Consider the following 19,907-nt stretch of genomic DNA (forward strand, 5'->3'; position numbering starts at 1 on the left):
CACTACCCGCCATGGACAGATCTCATAACCCTAAACAGACCCCCACTCCACCGAAATTGGGTTCACTTTCTTTGTTTCTTAGTGAGGCTTAGTGGTTAGTTGGAGTGTGCATCATCTTACTGATAGGGATTTCAGGTGCCTGTCAGCAGCTCATGGTACCTTGTCCGGCCACATTTTTATTTTCTAAAGTATTGGATACAGGGATTGCTTTTATATGTCTATCTGATCATGCCCTTGTATGGTGCACCATAGCAACGTCAGTAGATGTGGAGTCTTGCCGCCAGTGGCGCTTCCCATCCTACCTTTCTTCCTCCATTAAATTTCTGAATATGATAGAGGCGAAATAGCAGGAGTATGTTCATGACAATCAGGACCATGTTTCCTACCCTTTATTGTTTTGGCAGATGGCAAAGTCCGTTTTGCGAGGAGAAATTATTTCTTATGTTTCCAAGTATAAAAGAGATATTTCAGCTTTACATCTGCAATCCCAGGAGAGACTAACTACAACCTATGCTAAATTTAAATCCTACCCGTCGCCTGATAATAGGGCTGCTTGTGTGTAGACAAGGACTCAGTATGAGGGGCTGTTGGCACAACAGTCTATTCATCATACCTTTTCTACTCATTTCCAATTTTATTAACATGGGAACAAATCGGGCCGACTTCTATCTAATTTAGTGAGGAACTCACGTTCTTCCACTGTTGTCACTGCCTTGAAAAAGCCGGATGGTACTCAAGGTTATAAGGGGAAAGATATAATTGAAATTTTTAGAGATTTATCCGCTTCTCTTTACTCACAAAACCCTATAGATTGCCTCCCAAAAGCTGCTTTTTGGGCAAATATTTCCACTCCTCGTATTTCTGAAGAACAGGCTGAGTCCTTGCTCGCTTCTATTATTAAGGAAGAAATACTTAAGACTATTATGGGATTGAAGCCTCATAAGGCCCCGGTGCCAGATGGTCTTTCAGGGGAATTCTACTAAATATTAGCCAATAGAGTAAGCGACACACTGTGTGCAGTCTTTAATTTAATTTTTAAAGAACATAGATAACCTTTATATTTCAATTCTGTAGTTTAAGTTTTACCCAAGCCTAATCGTGACCCAGAGGACCCGGGGTCAAACCGCTCAATATCACTGCTAGATGTCGACTGCAAAATGTTAACTAAAATCTTGTCGGAACTTTTGAAACTTATTTTGCCCACTATTGTTTCCAATGACCAGACTGGATTTAACATGGGTCGGCACTTGGCAGTTAATATTCGTAAGGTGCTAGCAGCCGTACAAGCTCTTGTTCCCATGCCATTTTTTCCATGGATGCCAAAAAGGCTTTTGACTTGGTCACTTGGGACCATCTGTTCAAAACGCTGAGGAGGTTAGGATTCCCTGATGATTTTGTGTCTATACTACAAGCTTTGTATTGTGACCCACTTACCCAGGTTTCCACTACTGGTTACCTGTCTATCTCTTTTGAGGTTCAGAAAGGCACGCAACAGGCATGTCCTCTCTCACCCCTGTTGTTTGCATTGGCCCTGGAGCCTCTTGCGACAGCTCTTCGCCAGAATCGGGGATTTAGAGGGATTTCTATTGGGACGGTAATGTTAAAGCTGTGTCTATTTGCGGACGATATGCTCTTGTTTGTGTCAGATCTCCCAAACTTTATTCCTATTATATAGGCATTGCTGTCACAATTCAGCTCATTTGCGGGGTATAAGATTAACCTACATAAGTCAGAAATCCTTTATGTGCATAACCCAGGGTCCACGTCTCCATCTCTCTAGTACATGCTTAGATCATTTTCGATTGGCTAAGTATAGTATTAAATATTTTGGAATCCATATTCCGGCTGATATCTCTAAGTTATATACTGTTAATTACACATGTGATAGCTGACATAACTATTCTACTTGAAGTTTGTCAATTTCTGTTATCTCTCCTGGGTAGAGTTGCATTGCTGAAATCGGTTATATTTCCTAAACTGGCCTATTCTATTGAAATGCTACCAATATGATTATCACGTTTCGATATTACTCAAATTGCTTGCCTATTTTTTAAGTTTTTATGGAGGGTGAGAAACCACGCAAATCTAGAGTTAAGATGTATTTAGGGAATCTGATGGTGGACTGGCTCTTCCGCATGTCTCTGCAATCACCAACGCAGTATTTTTTCGATATGTACTTGATTGGTTGACGGGTTGTGAGACATATTCCCATAAATCCCTGGAGGAAGAAATAGTTTCCCCTTATTCTTTAGCTGCTCTCCTACTACTCCCAGAGCACATCTCCCACCCTTAGTGCAAAATAATATTCTATTAGCTATTTAATTTGGCTACAAATAAACTGAAAGCTTCACAGGCGCCATACTGTGTCTCAGTATAATAAGTTTTGGGGTAATCCTATGTTTGTTCCTGGTCTGGAATACGCTGGAGTACACTGAGTACCTGGTCTGAGGGTGAAGGGTATCACTGCCATTCGGGATGTGTTTGATCCAGGGGGTCAATTGTATTCTTTTCAGGATCTGAAGTCCAAATTTCTTCTTTCTAATAGAGATTTTTTAAGTTCTTACAACTTGTTGGGGCCCCTATATACCACAATTTCTTGTCACCCTAGGAACATTTACAGTATTCTTTCTCTGCACCTTAATGCCCCCAGTAGTAATGCCCCTCTTTCAATGCCCACTGTAGTAGTGCCCCTTATGCAATGTCCCCAGTAGCAGTGCCCCCTATGCAGTGTTCCCTGTAGTAGTTCCCCTTATGCAGTGCCCCCAGTAGTGGTCCCCCAATGCAGTGCCCCTTATATAGTGCCCCCAGTTGTAGTCCCCCCTATGCAGTGCCCCCCCTATACAGTGCCCCCAGTATTGGCCCTTATATAGTGCCCACAGTAGTAGTCCCCCCCATGCAAAGCCCCTTATATAGTGCCCCCAGTAGTGGTCCCCCTATACAATGCCCATTATATTGTGCCCCCAGTAGTGGTTCCCCCTATGCAGTCCCCCTTATATATTGCCCCCAGTAGTGCCAGTGCCCCTAGTAGTGTCCCCTGTTCCAGTGCCAGTGCCCCCAGTAGTGGCCCCCCTCTGAAGTGCCAGTGCCCCCAGTAGTGGCCCCCTCTGAAGTGCCAGTGCCCCCAGTAGTGGCCCCCTCTGAAGTGCCAGTGCCCCCAGTAGTGTCCCCCCTTCCAGTGCCAGTGCCCCCAGTAGTGCCCCCCCTATGCAGTGCCAGTGCCCCCTTACATATACAGAAACATAAAATAAAAAACACAACACTTACCTGAATCCCCGCTCCTGCCGCGACCACTGCCACCCGCTACCGGCAGGAGCGGAGATTCAGGTAAGTGATGTGTTTTTTATTTTATGTTTGCGTATATGTAAGGGGGCACTGGCACTGCATAGGGGGGGCACTACTGGGGGCACTGGCACAGGGGACACTACTGGGGGAACTGGCACTTCATAGGGTATATATATAAAAAAAAACTGAAAAAATAAAAACACTTGCCATAAAACTACAGTATGTTTATATAATTTCTCTTAAGGTGCACATCCACTAGCCGATTTCTATGAACGATAACGATATAGTTATCGTTCAATCGCTCATGAATCGTGCGCGCTCCCGCTGGTCGTTTCCGATATCAATCATTGGCTGAACATGCTGAACAACCTGACGATAACGTCAGGTTGAGCATGTTAGGGGATGATTGATGTGCCTACATTGAACGACTGCTTGTTCAGTGTAGGCACAGTACAAACTGTGAAACGACTGCACGATTACAATGTCTTAATCATGCAGTCGTTTTTTGGTCTGCTAGTGGATGTGTGCCTTTACACATGAGAGCTGTACGCTGCTGTTTGCAGCAGTAAAGTAGCCTCCTAATGATGGAACAATGACATATATTTCAGGCCCTTCTTGAGTGCATAAGTATTAACAGTCTGAGGGCAGTATTAGCTGTTGAAAGTGGCAAAATACAATACAATAAAAAAATCTATATATATATGCTACATACTGTACCTTGCTTATTCTCCCCATTAATATAGTTAAACAGGCGCTTGAAGCTCTTCATTATTCCAAAGCCAAACACATCTGTGTTTAGTTGTGTTGTCACCCAGCGAGTCATATCGTATCTTCTAAGCTCAAAAGTCTGAAAGTAAAGACATGTATGTAAACATTATATATGGGTTTGAATCATACTTCTGAAAAAACATTTTAGGGAAATTGTGAAAACAACACCTTTGAGCGCGGCGGTAAAGTGGGCGTGTACTGCTACATCTGGGAGGCGTGTCATAAAATTGATTTACATCAGAATGTAGATGAGGCTCCAAAGCAGTTAGTAAGATCTACTCGTTGATGAAAACACACAGATACTTTTCAGAAAATGCATGTAGCCATAGGGATCATTGTGCCTTATAACCAATGCAGGGAAATTATGCTAATGATCCCATTTGAATGTATATATCTCTAATATAACAGCTACATAATGGGGTAATGTTCAATCAGGGGGATTGCTAGACTATTCAGGGAGTCAGGGAGATTGCTGCTATTTCAGGGAGTCTTTAGCGCAAGCTCTGTCCCTGCAAGAGATTTATAGTAAATCCCTGTGATGTTGCCTGAATTCGCAATGCGAATTCACTCGGTAATATCACACTACAATCCGCATTCAATATGCGGATTGTAGTAAATAGAGCCCTATAGGTGATACTAAAATAATGTGAAAAGGGTGTGAAAACACCCTTTTTCACATTATTTTAGTAAAAACCTCCAGGTGGCGTTATTATCACAGGGCTTCCCCCGGTATTTTTTTACAATTTATTTTTAGTAACTCTGGTCGGATCACATTTCTCATTACAATTATGGGAAATGTGATCTGCTTTACTAAAAATAAGTGATACTGGGGGTTGGAGTAGAATTTTACTAATTCTACTCCAATTGCCCTGTAATTACTACAGGTGAAACTAAAATAATGTGAAAAGGGTGTGAAAACACCCTTTTTCACTTTATTTTAGTAAAAATAATGTTAATAAATAGAGCCTATTACAGGGCAATTGGAGCAGAATTCGTAAAATTCTACTCTAACCCCTAAGTATCACTTATTTTTAGTAAAGCAGATCGCATTTCCCATAACTGTAATGGGAAATGTGATCCGACCAGAGTTACTAAAAATAAATGTGAAAAAAATACCGGGGGAAGCCCTGTGATAATAACACCACCTGGAGGTGGCGTTATCCAGGGTCTCCCCCGGTTACTGGACTCCTGCCCTGCTCTAACAGGGAGAGCAGAGCTCTGAGCGCCGATACCGCTTCTGGGCTTCGTACATCTCCCCCAATATGCGGATTGTAGTAAATAGAGCCCAATGAGAGAGAGTTGACATGACAAGTATGGTTTGAAACTTTGAATACAGTTTCTTTTGATTCACTTCTACAACCATGATGTACTGTAGCACGTACTGTAGCAGGGTAAATTGTAATGAAGCTACATTGCAATATACAGGATGCCAAGTGATGTTTATGCTAGTCCATAAAATTAGAATCCCATTTCACAAAGCTTAAAAGGCACACCTCACACAGTCACAACAACAAACACCCCAATCCGTTGTGGCCAAGCCTTACTGTATATAGGTTATTGCCTCTTTTGGCACAGAAAATGGTAACTGGAGAACAGTCTAAGAGGATTGATGTTGGTGGGAGTACCAAGTCATTTTACTAGTTGGGCAGAAGTAGGTGTTTGTTTTAAAGAAATATTGTGTATTGGGTTTAACTCCTTTATTACCAGGCCAAGTTTAATTGGAGATTTTAGAGATGAGCGGGTCTGGTTCTCAGAGAACTTCCCGATCCGAGCCGGGATCTGAGTCCGGCTCGGGTTTTCCCCGGCCTGACTCGGATCCCAAAACGAGGCAAAACGTCATCCTCCCGTTGTCAGATTCTCACGGGTTTTGGAATCTATAAAGGGCCTGGGTCATCTGCGCCATTTCACTCCAGCTGTGGAGAGTGCTAGTGAACTGACGTGCTATGCTCTGTCCATCCATCAAGGGGCTGCTGTGTCTGGCAGGGGTGCTCTGCTCTGTCGTTCTCTAGGGGTGGTCTGTCCGTCCATCAAAGAGCTGCTGTGTCTTGCAAGGGTGCTCTGCTCTGTCGGTCTAGGGGTGCTCTGTTTGTCCATCAAGGAGCTGCTGTGTCCTTCAGGGGTGCTCTGTTCGTCTAGGGGTGCCCAGCGTAAAAAAAAAAAAAAAAAACTAATTATATCATTTAAAAAAATAATATATATTTTTTTTTGTGCTGAACCCCAGTGTGCTATATATATTATTATTATAATTTTTTTACTGTGACGCTGTCGGTCAGACCGCAGTATAATATTCCTACATGTAATGTGACATTGTAAGTGCAGAGGCGTAACTAGGGGGGGGTCGAGCGGGGCTTGTGCCCTGGGCGACGTGGCAGGCCCAGCAGAGGGGGGCGCCAGCCAGGGCATTGTTACCCGCACCGCCCACTCTCCGTTCCCCCCCACCCGCTTCCCCAGACGAAATCTACCGTACTACTGTACACAGTACAGTGTAGTGAGTGACTACAGCAGCAAGCTGCTGGTGCTGACTGTAGGGGGGGCTGCAGCAGAGACGCGCAGCCCCTCCAAGGCAGTCCTCCTGGTATTCTGCAGCATGCTGACCCTGAGAGGCTGAGAGCTGCTGCCGGCGCCGGGTGACACGAATAGTGAAAGTTCTCCTTCCCCAGCGCTCTGCAGCTTCACCACTTGTAAGCATCAGCGGGTGTATATATGTGTCAGCGTGTGTATCTGTTTCAGCATGTGCATGTGTGTATCTGTGTCAGCATGTATGTATCTGTGTCAGTATGTGTGTATCTGTGTTACTGTCAGCATATACGTATCTGTGTCAGCATGTATGTATCTGTGTCAGCATGTGTGTATCTGTGTTACTGTCAGCATGTATGTATCTGTGTCAGCATGTGTGTATATGCATCAGCGTGTGTATATATGTGTCAGCATGTGTGTATCTGTGTCAGCATGTGTGTGCATGTGTCAGCATGTATGTATCTGTGTCAGCATGTATGTATATGTGTCAGCATGTGTGTATATCTGTGTCAGCATATATGTATCTCTGTCAGCATGTGTGTATCTGTGTCAGCATGTGTGTATCTGTGTTACTGTCAGCATGTATGTATCTGTGTAATCATGTGTGTATATGCATCAGCGTGTGTATATCTGTGTCAGCGTGTGTATCGGTGTCAGCATGTATGTATCTGTGTCAGCATGTGTGTATCTGTGTCAGCATGTATGTATATGTGTCAGCATGTGTGTATATATGTGTCAGCATATATATATCTGTGTCAGCATGTGTGTATCTGTGTCAGCATGTGTGCATCTGTGTTACTGTCAGCATGTATGTATCTGTGTAAGCATGTGTGTATATATGCATCAGCGTGTGTAAATATGTGTCAGTGTGTGTATCTGTGTCAACATGTATGTATCTGTGTCAGCATGTGTGTATCTGTGTCAGCATGTATGTATATGTGTCAGCATGTGTGTATATATGTGTCAGCATATATATACCTGTGTCAGCATGTGTGTATCTGTGTCAGCATGAGTGTATCTGTTACTGCCAGCATGTATGTATAGTGTCAGCATGTGTGTATATATGTGTCAGCGTGTGTATCGGTGTCAGCATGTGTATATGTGTCAGCATGTGTGTATCTGTGTCAGTGTGTGTGTATCTGTGTCAGCGTGGGTGTAATTGTGTCACCGTGTGTGTGTATCTGTGTCAGTGTGTGTATCTGTGTCAGCGTGTGTGTATCTGTGTTAGTGTGTATCTGTGTCAGTGTGTGTGTGTGTCTGTATGCGTTTGTGTCAGCGTGTGTGTGTGCGTATCTGTGTCAGCGTGTGTGTGTGCGTATCTGTGTCAGCGTGTGTGTGTGTGTGTGCGTATCTGTGTTAGTGTGTGTCTGTGTGTGTCTGTGTCTGTATATGTCAGTGTGTGTATATGTGTCAATATGTACTGTATGTGTATATGTCAGTGTGTATGTATGTGTATATGTCAGTGTGTATGTTTGTGTATATGTCAGTGTGTGTGTATATATATATATATGTCAGTGTGTATGTTTGTGTATATGTCAGTGTGTGTGTATATATGTATCAGTATGTACTGTATGTGTATATGTCAGTGTGTATGTCAGTGTGTATATGTATCAGTGTGAATATATGTCAGTGTGTGTATGTGTATATGTCAGTGTGTATGTGTCAGTGTGTGTGTATATGTGTCAGTGTAAATATATGTCAGTGTGTATATATGTCAGTGTGTGCAGCGCCGTAGCAGGACGGCAGTGCACCCTGTGCTGCACTTCCGCCCCTCTCGCTCACCCCCACCCCCCTCCTCCCCCTGAGCGCTTACCTTTTCCTCTCGGAGGTGGGTGGAGGGCGGGGATCTTCGCCGGCATCGCTGGTGTGCGCCGCGCAGCTCTGCAGGTCACTTTCTGCAGACCTCTCCGGAGTTGGGCAGTTCGCTAGATGATTCCGCCCTGTGCGGAGGCACCGCCCGCATCACCCTCCCTACTGCCCTGAGTGTGTGTTTGTGTCAGTATGTACTGTATGTGTATATGTCAGTGTGTATGTATGTGTATATGTCAGTGTGTGTATGTCAGTGTGTGTGTGTATATGTGTCATTGTGAATATATGTCAGTGTGTGTGTGTGTGTGTGTGCATATATATATATATATATATATAAGTGTGTGTATACATGTGTCAGTGTGTGTGTATATATATGTGTCAGTGTGTGTGTGTGTATCTGTGTCAGTGTGTCTGTGCTGAGAGAGAACGCGGGGGGAAGATGATGGTGTGACTGAGAGAAGACGCAGGGGGGAGCTGTGTTGCCTGACTGAGAGACGACGCAGGGGGTAGCTGATTGCCTGACTGAGAGACGACGCAGGGGGGAGCTGATTGCCTGACTGAGAGACGACGCAGGGGGGAGCTGATTGCCTGACTGAGAGACGACGCAGGGGGGAGCTGATTGCCTGACTGAGAGACGACGCAGGGGGGAGCTGATTGCCTGACTGAGAGACGACGCAGGGGGGGAGCTGATCGCCTGACTGAGAGACGACGCAGGGGGGGAGGTGACGGTATGTTGAGAGATGAGGCAGGGGGGAGATGATGGTGTGCTGAGAGTTGACACAGGGTGGCGGTGATGGTGTGTAGTGAGGCGCCACAGGGGGGAGGCTATGGTGTGGCTGACGGATGATGCAGTGGGATGATGGTGTGGCTGAGAGACGCAGGGGAAAGAAAGTTACACAGGAGGCACGAGTCTGGTTGAACCACTGTTGTATGATGATTTGTTATTATTCCCACATGAACAGGCATCTTCCGGACGATGTGACCTACATGAATAGTGAATACCGACTAAAGACGCCATCGTCCCAGGGAGGATACATTTCTTCAGAGGTTCCACATTGTGAGAAACCACAGCAGAGGTAAGGTGCATATGGAATGTAAAGGAATGTGCCAAAATATGGGTGTCGTGTCATGTTGGCATGCCCCTTCTGGTAGGTGACCACACCCATATTCTTGGCGCACGCCTTCAGCACGCAAGATATATTTGTAGTGTGGGGGGGCACCAATCTGAAACTTGCCCTGGGCTCCGCAGACCCTGGTTACACCACTGTGTAAGTGGTACCCCAATTTCATCCAAGTATTGTCACACTGTAAGTAGAACCGCAGTGTAATATTCATACACGTATTGTGACACTGTAAGTGTTACTCCAATTTCATTCAAGTATTGTGACACTGTAAGTGGTAATGCAGTGCAATATTCATACACATATTGTGACACTGTAAGTAGTACCCCAATTTCATCCAAGTATTGAGACAATGTAAGTGGTAGCGCAGTGTAATATTCATACACGTATTGTGATGCTGTAAGTGATACCCCAATTTCATCCAAGTATTGTGGCACTGTAAATGGAACCGCAGTATAATATTCATACACATATTGTGACACTGTAACTGATACCCCAATTTCATCCAAGTATTTTGACACTGTAAGTGGTAGCATAGTGTGATATTCATACACCTATTGTGACAATGTAAGTGGTACCCCAATTGCATCCAAGTATTGTGACACTGTAAGTGGAAGCACAGTGTAATATTCATACATGTATTGTGCCACTGTATTTGGAACCCCAGTGCAATATTCATACACGTATTGTGACACTGTAAGTGGTAGCGCTGTGTAATATTCATACACATATTGTGACACCGTAAGTGGAACCACAGTGTAATAATCATACACTTATTGTGACACTGTAATTGGTACCCCAATTTCATCCAAGTACTGTGACACTGTAACTGAAAGCGCAGTGTTATATTCATACACATATAGTGACACTGTAGGTGGAACCCCCAGGGTAATATTCATACACATATTGTGACATTGTAAGTGATAGTGCAGTGTAATATTCATACACATATTGTGACACTGTAAGTGGTACCCCAATTTAATCCAAGTATTGTGACACTGTAAGTGGAACCGCAGTGTAATATTTATACACGTATTGTCACACTGTAAGTAATACCCCAATTTCCAAGTATTGTGACACTGTAAGTGGAAGCACAGTGTAATATTCATACACGTATTGTGTCACTGTGGTCAGTAATACCGCAGTGTAATATTCATAAAAATATTGTGATGCTGTAGGTCATTGATACTGCAGTGTAATATATAAAATTGGTACAAATTGATGTGTGTGCTGTACCCCACTTTGTGTTTGTTGATATGGAGAACAATCAGTTGAGAGGAGAGCAGGAACCACATACTAGTGCTGGAGCTGCTGCCAGTGCCACCAGTCATGACGATACTAGTCCGTCTACGTCATCTACTAAAGCCGATGCCCAAGGGCATACAGGGCTTAAGTCAGGGCATCTAAAATCAAAGAAGCAATCTTTTACAGTGGTAAAGAGAAAAACATTAAAGGGAAAGCTAGCTGCAGAAAGACATAAAATTGGCAATATGCCTTTCACCACACAAAGTGGCAAGGAAAGGCTAAAGCCTTGGCCTTTATTTATGACTGGTGGTTCTGCCTCTTATGATGATATAAGCCCTTCTCCTTGTAGACGTTTCAATAAAATTTTAATCGTTATGGCTCAGATACCAACTGTTACAAATTCCTGAGGAGAGTTTAAGTGTTGTCGGCGGGTGCCATGTGTAAGCCTGACCTTTCCAATAGTGTACTCAAAGAGGAGCCTCCTTCCATCACTTGTGAGTCCTCTGCAAATTTGGGAATGAGCAGTACAAGTGACCATGCTGACATAGAAATTGAGGATGCTTCTATGGAAGTGCACCAGGATGAGGAGGATATTTGTGTAGCTGACGCTAATAAGGATGTTGATGATGAGGATGTTGATGATGAGGATATTGTTTGTGTAAATCAGGCACCAGTGGAAGAAACAGTTGTTGCAAATGATAAGGAAAAGCCCATTGTCATGCCTGGGCATAGGACAAAATAAATCCTCCTCTTATGTGTGGAATATTTTCTACCCAAATCCGGCCAACAATTGTCAAGCCATCTGTACCCATTGTAAAGCCAGAGTAAGTAGAGGTAGGGACCTTAACCATCTTGGAACCTCCTCCCTGTTACGTCATCTACAGTACATCAATCAAAAGTGTTTGCAAAATTAAGAAACTTTGGCTAAAAAAGTAACAACAAGCAGTCCAGCGTCAGCTAGCTCCCTTCTCTCTGCTAGATCCAAGCACCTGCCATCTTCACCATCAACACCTTCATCAATAATATCCTCAGTCATGATTGGAAGTAGTCCTGCATCCAATTTGATAAGGCCTCCCCTATCCAGGATTCCTTAGAAGAATCCTTGAGCCTGTAGTAGTTAAAAAAAAAAAAAAATTGACTGTTAAACAATCCTTTGCAAGGGAGAGCAAGTATGACAGCAGTCACCCAGTTGCACACCGGATCACTGATGCCATAACATCTATGTTGGTAGATGATGTGCATCCAATAACTGCCATTAGTGCAGTGGGTTTTAGACCATTAATTGAGGTCCTGTGTCCCCGCTACAAAATCCCATCTAGATTCCACTTCACTAGAAAAGCAATTCCCAACTTGTATAGGGACATTCAAAAAAACTGAATTAGAGTCCCCAAAAATGCCGTTGTACCCATTGTCCACTTATGTGGACAAGTGGAAACACGGCAAACGCAAGATTACATGACTGTAACAGCCCACTGGGTGGGTGTATTGCCTTCAGGGGCACCAACAGCATCAGCAGCATCTAAGAAACAGCAGCTCATTCAGAGGCAGGCTACTCAGTGTATCACCGATTTCACTAAGAGGCATACTGCTGACAAGCTTTTAGAAAAACTCAGGGAAGTAATTGCAAAATAGCTTACCCCGCTTGGACTCTCCTCGGGATTTGTGATTTCTGACAACGCCAGCAATATTGTGAGAGCATTACAGCAGGGACAATTCCAACATATTCCATGTTTTGTTCACACAATCAAGTTGGTGGTGCAAAAATTTTTTTTAAAATGACAGGGCCACTCTCTGTGGCCCGAAAAATTTCTGGACATTTTCGCCATTCAGCAGCAACCTTAATTGGGGTGGGAGCTACTTCAGAAAAATGAGACGTTTGAAGAGCCACATTTTATTTTTGAAAACTAAAATCTGGCTAATAACCAAATTTTTCATAGAAAAACAACAATGCATGTATTAATACAGTGATAAATATTTTAGTTTTCAAAAATAAAATGTGGAGAGCGGTCAGCGGGGAAGAGGGAGCTACTGGATGGTTTGTGCAGATGGGACAGTGGATGAACAGGCCCCACACACCCTTTCAAAGTGCCCAACCCCCATCACAATGCCCCCCCTTCCCCCATGGAGCAGGGACAGCTATAATGCAAGAATAATAAGATACTTACCTTACCTTCTTCTATTCTGGCTGCTCCTCCATCCAGGGCTGTTGCTAGCCTCAGTCCAGTCCTCACTAGACTGAGGGTATAGTAATAGCGGGACTCAAGTCACCGTCTTTATGGCCGCAAGCTACTGGTGGCTCACGAGAGAAATGTTGGCGACCGCTGATGTAGAAGATTGCAGCACCTGCAAAAAATGCTGAATTTGCCCTGTCACCAGCTGAAGTAAGAGGTAGTTACAAGGTGGAACTCCACCCTTTATATGCTTCAGGGGATGGAGGAACAGCAAAAAGCCATCCAAAGCTACACAACGAAATATGACATAGGAAGAGGAGGGGGAATGTACCGTGCTCAAGCTCAGTGGAAAATACTTTCTGTGTTGTGCAAAGTGCTGAAACCCTTCACAGTAGTCATCTGTGAAGTAAGTTCAGACACTGCCAGCTTGAGTCGGGTAATTCCCCTAATTAGAGTGTTGGAAAAGCAGCTTGAGAAACTGAAGGAGGAGCTGAAATGAAGCGATTCTGCTAAGTATGCTGGACTTGTAGATCAAGTCCTTTATTAGCTTTGCCAAGATCCAAGGGTTGTCAGGATCTTCCAATCGGAACAATAAATTTTCACGACCGTGCTCGATCCCAGGTTTAAGTCATACGTTGTGCATTTCTTCCCAATAGACACAAATCTGAAAAGATGGAAAGAGCTGTGGTTAAGCAAATTGTCAGCTCAAGTGGAACATGATTCAGCGATGGCTCCTCCTTCAGTTTCTCCATCTATCAAGCAAATAATGAACTTTCCCAAAAAAAAGACCCACTGGTGATGCAGATTAGTCAACACAACCCAGGTCTATCATATGGCAATGGCAAATATCCAAGGGTCTGTCCAGGTGTGGGGTCTAGTAGATCGCATGACAGCTCATGCTGAATAAATGTAATATACACACTTACATAAAAAGGCAATTACATAATGACAGCTGCTGCACCCGAAGTGTTGACATCTGGCCGGGTCTAAACAAATTGCTTACAAATAATTAGACCTCTACCCTATCTCCATCTGATATGGTCACCATTCAAAGAATGGTTGAGCACTATTTTAATGATGGCATCCAAATAGGTATGTCAGACAGTCCGTTTGACTACTGGCAGGAAAAAAAGGCAAATTGGAGGCCCTTGCACAAACTGGCTTTGCTTTACTTGAGCTGCCCACTCTCCAATGTGTACTCAGAAAGAGTTTTCAGCACAGCTGGGAACCTTGTCAGTGATTGGCGTAGGAAAATGTGGAAAAAATGATGTTCATCAAAATTAACTACAAATTCCATGAGGAAGACCTTTACCGTCAATTACGTCCAAAAATTACAGATGCACCTGCGGCTATAATGGTGGATTCCAGTGGAGCAAATTAATATTGTGTGAAGATGACAACACACTGATGAGAGTGAGGAATCGGATGATGATGGCGACAACATCTTGCCTCTGTAAAGCTAGTTTGTGCATGGAGAGATCATTGCCAGCAATGTCAGCTGCCCATTGGTAGCTTGTTTTGTGGGGCCCCAAACAATCCAATCACTTCAGCCACAATTGGCAGTCCCTGTCGCTGAAGTGATTGGTTTGTTAAACTGTGCATGTCCTGTTTAATATATAGAACATAAGGGTGGGTGAGAGGGCTCAAGGACAATTTCATCTTGCACCTCTTTTCTTTGCATTATGCGCTGTTTGGGTCATTGCGGACTGTCTTTTTGTGTAGATGAGAAACATTATTGTTATAGTTTATTAAATTGCCATCCTATCTGCCACTGCAGTTCCATTCTCTTTCCTAGATGTGCCATGTTGGTAATTGAACTGCCACAGCCGCTGAAGTCTTCTACATGCAGTTGCTGAATGCCGAAAATGTCCAGAAATTCTTATTGCCTCATAAAGCATTTCCCGAATGCCCCTTTAATTTTTGGGGGGTTTTAAATGCGGAACCACCAAAGAGCTCAACTGGGGCAAGGACTGATGTGAATGAGTCAAATTTGTATGTAAATGACTCTCCTCCTCACTCCCTCATAAATTAACTTCAGAATACAAAACTTAAATTAAATTTACTCTGATTCAACCCTACCTTTTCCTGCCTAAAACTACATACATACTCCAACTCCTCCGGCCTCAGGGCCTGATTCAGAGCCGGACGCTATTTGCGGACGGTCGTTCTGAAAAAGGGGCCGGATATTTAAATTAAGCGCTCGCTCTTTGTGGTCTTTTGACGCCTCTATGTCTGAACGAGCGAACGAAACATGCGCTCGCTATTTTGAAAAAAAACGCCCCCTGGCCGATCGCATCATACGTCATCTCCGCTATTTATTAGATTAATTGAGTACATCGAACGGCGTATGAACTGCTCGCTATTCTTGTGGTAGCATTTTCCTACCGCAATCATGCGAACAGTTCAGACTAAAAGACAACCAAGTGACGTGGTCGATGACGCTGCTTTGTTAATTATGCACACCCTTAAAACGCCCATTTTGACCGTTTGGCACGACTGCGTTCGGATCTCCACTCCCCGTTTTCAAGCACCTTCCCCTGTTACCACCCACAAACGCCTCTTCCTGTCACTCATATTAGCAGGCATTCGCTATTTTGCGAGCACACGATTTCCGACCACAATGACTGGTTCGCACATGCGTATGACAAGCCATACACATGCGCAGATGTGCGAACATCGCTCGGAGCGAACGAGCGGACGCTTACGAACGGCTCTGAATCAGGCCCTCAGTCTTGATTAATAAAAAACATTTGTTTCCTGATGTGCCATTTTGGAAGTTGAACTGCTACAGCCACAGAAATCTTCTACATGCGGTTGCTGAATGCTAAAAGTGTCCAGAATTTTTTATGGCCACAGACAGCATCCCCTGTATGTCCCTTTCATTTTTAAAAAACAATCTAAACCACCAAATTGATTGGGGGCGGAAAACATGGTAGATTTTCAAATTTACCCATTTTTTTTCATTGCTCCCAACCCCAACTGGTTGCCCCAGAACCCTGGTGAATTGATAGACTGTTATAAATAACGGTTCAGCTCAATAAATGCCTGCCTGCTTTGTATATAGGTGACTCTAAGTGGAATAACTGGATAATGTAGATGGTGGGTGCCATGAGACACTACTGTGTCTGCTGTGCTACTGATCACTGCTGATCGGTCAGCAAAGCAGGACCCCCCACCCTGCAAAGATTAGCAGCCGCTTGGAAAAAGTAAATTAACCTTCCCCCTAGCCCCCTAGTGTACCTGGTGCCTGAAACCAGTCTCAAATTGAACGTCGCGATGGTCGCAATATTTCTGATGTTCCGATGGTGGTTTTGATGTTCCAATGTTTTTTGGGGGTTTTTTAAGTGTTTTTTTTTACAAATCTTAAAAAAAAAAAAAACATTTTATTTTTTTTATGAAATAACTTTGGAAAAGTTAAAATGGATGTTCCCCACCTAATTCACTCAAAAATTATTTTGGAGCGGTTTTTAGAAAAAGAAAAAACAGTCAGTTAAGTGGTTAATGAAAACATTCTTGGATTTTATGGGGTCGCATAGTTTATTAAACTGCCATCCTGTCTACCACTGCAGTGCCACTCCCTTTCCATGTTGGAAGCTGAACGGCCACATGTTAGTACCGCCCACTGCTGTCGCTTAGCTTAGTCAGCCTGCTAGCTCGATGCAACCTTTTGGCCTAAACTGGATGTAATCAATATTGTGAGGTAGTCAAAATTGACTGTAAATTATGTTATTGTAGTTAATAATACCGTAGGAACAAAAGCAGGCCCAAATTATGTGATTTTAGCTGTTTTTATGATTGTCTAGAAAAAACACAGATCCAAAACCAAAACGCGCAAGGGCGGTTTTGGCAAAACCAAATCCAGATCCAAAACACGAAGGAGATACATATCCAAAACCAAAACACGGGGGTCGGCGCACATCCCTAATTTTAATATTTAAGTAATTGTTAAAGTGGGAAAATGTTAGTATAAGATCCCATCGCTAAATGATCTCCTATTCATTGCAACAAAATAAGCATATTGGGCCTGATTCAGGGAAGTACGCAATGCTGATAACGGCCGTCTCATTCAGACGCAGGTTATTGCACCAGGGGAAGGCTGGTCCTTACATTTTCATATTATCGCATCCGCTACTCCGGCAACATGCACAATAGCGGCCGCAGCAGTGTCCACCACCGAATCAGGCCCAGTATGTTCTCTTGGCATTGGACATGTGAAAAGCACATTGATAATACTACTGGAGATGAGATAATGGATCTTGGTGCAATCATACAGTATGAACCATACAGTCATAGAGTCAGATCAAAATGCTTGAAAACCATGAGCCATGTTTAAACTTTTTCATTTTCAGACTGCACAGCTAAGAGGGATAACCTTTTTTATTGCTTAGTCAAGTGGTTCCCAAACTGGACTCCAACAGTGATCAAAACAACTGAAGTGTGTTGTCATCGCAGGGCCCTCTACCCTCTTGTGCTTCTCCCTACTTTAGTTTCATCTACTTCTTACTCACCACTAGGGCACCTAACACTTGGTTGCTTATGCTCTGTTGCTTATCTGGGTTTTTATGGTCGCTAATGTAGCAATATATATTATCCATGTCCTGGTCCTGTAGTGTATTGTTCTGTAAGTTGCTTGTCTACAATTTGTTTATGTACTTTGTAAGGGGCTGCGGAACATTTGTGGCGACATATAAATAAATGATAATAATAATTACTGCCTGCAAGGTCTAGCAAAATTTAGTGAATTGTGAGTGGAGTTCACTAGTACTATTGCTCTGCATATTATACAGAGTATCATATGTGATACTGTCATTATTATGTCACTGTGGACCTCATTCAGAGTCGTACGCAGAGTTGCTCGATGTTTGCTAAACTGCGCATGCGTAAAATTCACAATGCGCGTGCGCAAACTAGCTGTTACGATCGGAAATATCTCTCTCCTTGAACTTGGCCAGGTCGTTAGTTTGAGTGACAGAATGAGGCGTTTGTGGGTGGTAACAGGGGAAGGTGCTTGTGAACGGGGGAGTGGAGATCCGAACGCAGGCGTGCCTGACTATGCAAACGGCGTTTTCTGGGAGTGCATAATTAACTAAGTAGTGTCATAGCACACGTGACATGGGAGGTTTTGACACTGACGTGATCGTAGTGCTTAAGAGAGGGTATGGTCAACCTTAAGCTCTACGACCAGCTCTGATGGTTTCCGATGGTCTCGATTAATCCTTATATGCCCGGAGATGACGTGTAATGCGAACGAGAAGGGGGTGTTTTTTTAGTCTTACAGCCGCATCCTCCCCTTGCTCGTCCAGCTAACGATCCCATCTTAACGACACAACTTGCGAGTGCATCATTTGCATATCCGGCCCCTTTTACCTTACGACCGTGCGGCCGCAACGACCGACTCTGAATGAGGTCCTGTGTGTAATGAGTATTTGGAGCCAGTAATATATTGCATTACCAATTACCATTTACAAACATACTATTAAAACCCCATGTTCTATGAGTGAAATAGCAGCTACAGTATATATAGCAGTTCTGCTACACATACAATAGTAATATTGTATAGTATGCTGCCCTAGTGGTTTGGAAATCACAAGGACAGTAGTTCCTAAACTGTGTGATGTGGCACAATGGAAATATTTTTATATATTAATAAGTGTTGAAAGGGATGGCAAACCTAGACCAGTAATGAGTTGTGAAGAAACTGAAATATCGGAATATGGCGATAATGATTTCTACTTTGGTGTTATTGCAGTAGATGTCAATCAAGAGAGTATGTTAAAGATTTTTTCTTGCCTAAGGTTGCCATGAAATAATTGATAAGAAACTAGGGGCACAAGAAAGTTTGGGAACCACGGACTGATTTAGTTGAGACAGCCCCGAGTCGAATACTCTGCTTTGCCTGCAGATGTGTGTGTAGTGCCGGATTTTACCTGGGCTCTGTAATATCGACCCCCCCAGTGAGCCCTGATTTTTGTAGCTGTTTATCATCAGACTATACTGTTAAAGTTTAAAATGCTTTTTATCTGTGCAAAGTGGCTTGAGAGAGATTTAGAGGCAATATGAATTTATCACAGCAATACAAATTTTGTCAATGCTGAGATGTACCAATCTGGTGCGCCTTTTAGAGCCCAAGATAAAACCCTGCACCTCTGTCTGGTGTATCTCTCCTTCATCGGAAGCCTAGTGGTGAAATGCCCAAACGTAGCCAGTAAGGTCAGTATTTTCACCTGGTGGGGCTGAAGTAAAGCCTTGACCAGCGTTGGTATAAATCACGCACTACCGCCTTTACATGAGCCTGATTCTGACTTGCACGCAATGGTGATATTCGCACAAATGGTCAGAGTTTTTCAAAGGCACAAGCGCCAAAAGTAGCTAAAAAGTCGCACAGTGCATGCGTCCCACAGTGTGTGCGTGCAGAGCAGGGCCGGATTAAGGTCTGTGGGGGCCCCTGGGCAACAAACATGTGGGGGCCCCATATATATATATATATATATATATATACACATATATATATATATACACACACATTCATATATATATATATATATATATATATACACATACACATACACACACACACATTCATAGTAGAACATAGTTACTGTGCTGGCTGCTGCTGCTGCTGCTGCACTCATGCTGTCTCCCAGTCTCTTCTTTACATCCTCTCTGGCTGGGAGGTCAGAGGGTCACGCTGGGAACAAGCAGGGACAGTGTACAAACTACTTGCCACTATACAAGTGTAATCAACAGTGTCTGAAAACACTTGTAAACTGGCAAATGTTTTGCAGACTGTCCCTGCCTGTTCCCAGCGTCACTATCTCTCAGGCAGGGAGATAGCTGAAGAGAGGAGGAGCAGAAGCTCAGCCATCCACCCCGGCGGCTTAGCCTCCTTCAGTTCAGGCTGATCGGCTTGTTAATCAGCCCCCCTGCCTCTAGCGCTGTGGGGGCCCCCTACGTGTGGGGGCCCCAGGACGATAGCCCCTATCGCCCTCCCTAT

The 19,907-nt window shown here is 43.7% G+C and overlaps 1 protein-coding gene across 1 annotated transcript in view; it reads right to left on the reverse strand.

The window, feature by feature from the left end:
* The window catches only part of LOC148518334 (heme-binding protein 2-like), a 60,399-nt gene that overhangs the window by 20,484 nt on the left and 20,008 nt on the right, over window positions 1-19,907 (reverse strand). Inside the window, exon 2 of the mRNA XM_088477575.1 lies at window positions 4,000-4,129. Within this exon, the coding sequence (XP_088333701.1) occupies window positions 4,000-4,129 (130 nt within the window). The remainder of the gene's footprint in view (window positions 1-3,999; window positions 4,130-19,907) is intronic.

This window comes from Taudactylus pleione, unplaced genomic scaffold, assembly GCF_031769625.1.
Source record: "Taudactylus pleione unplaced genomic scaffold, aTauple2 ptg000201l, whole genome shotgun sequence".
Lineage (NCBI taxonomy): Eukaryota > Metazoa > Chordata > Amphibia > Anura > Myobatrachidae > Taudactylus > Taudactylus pleione.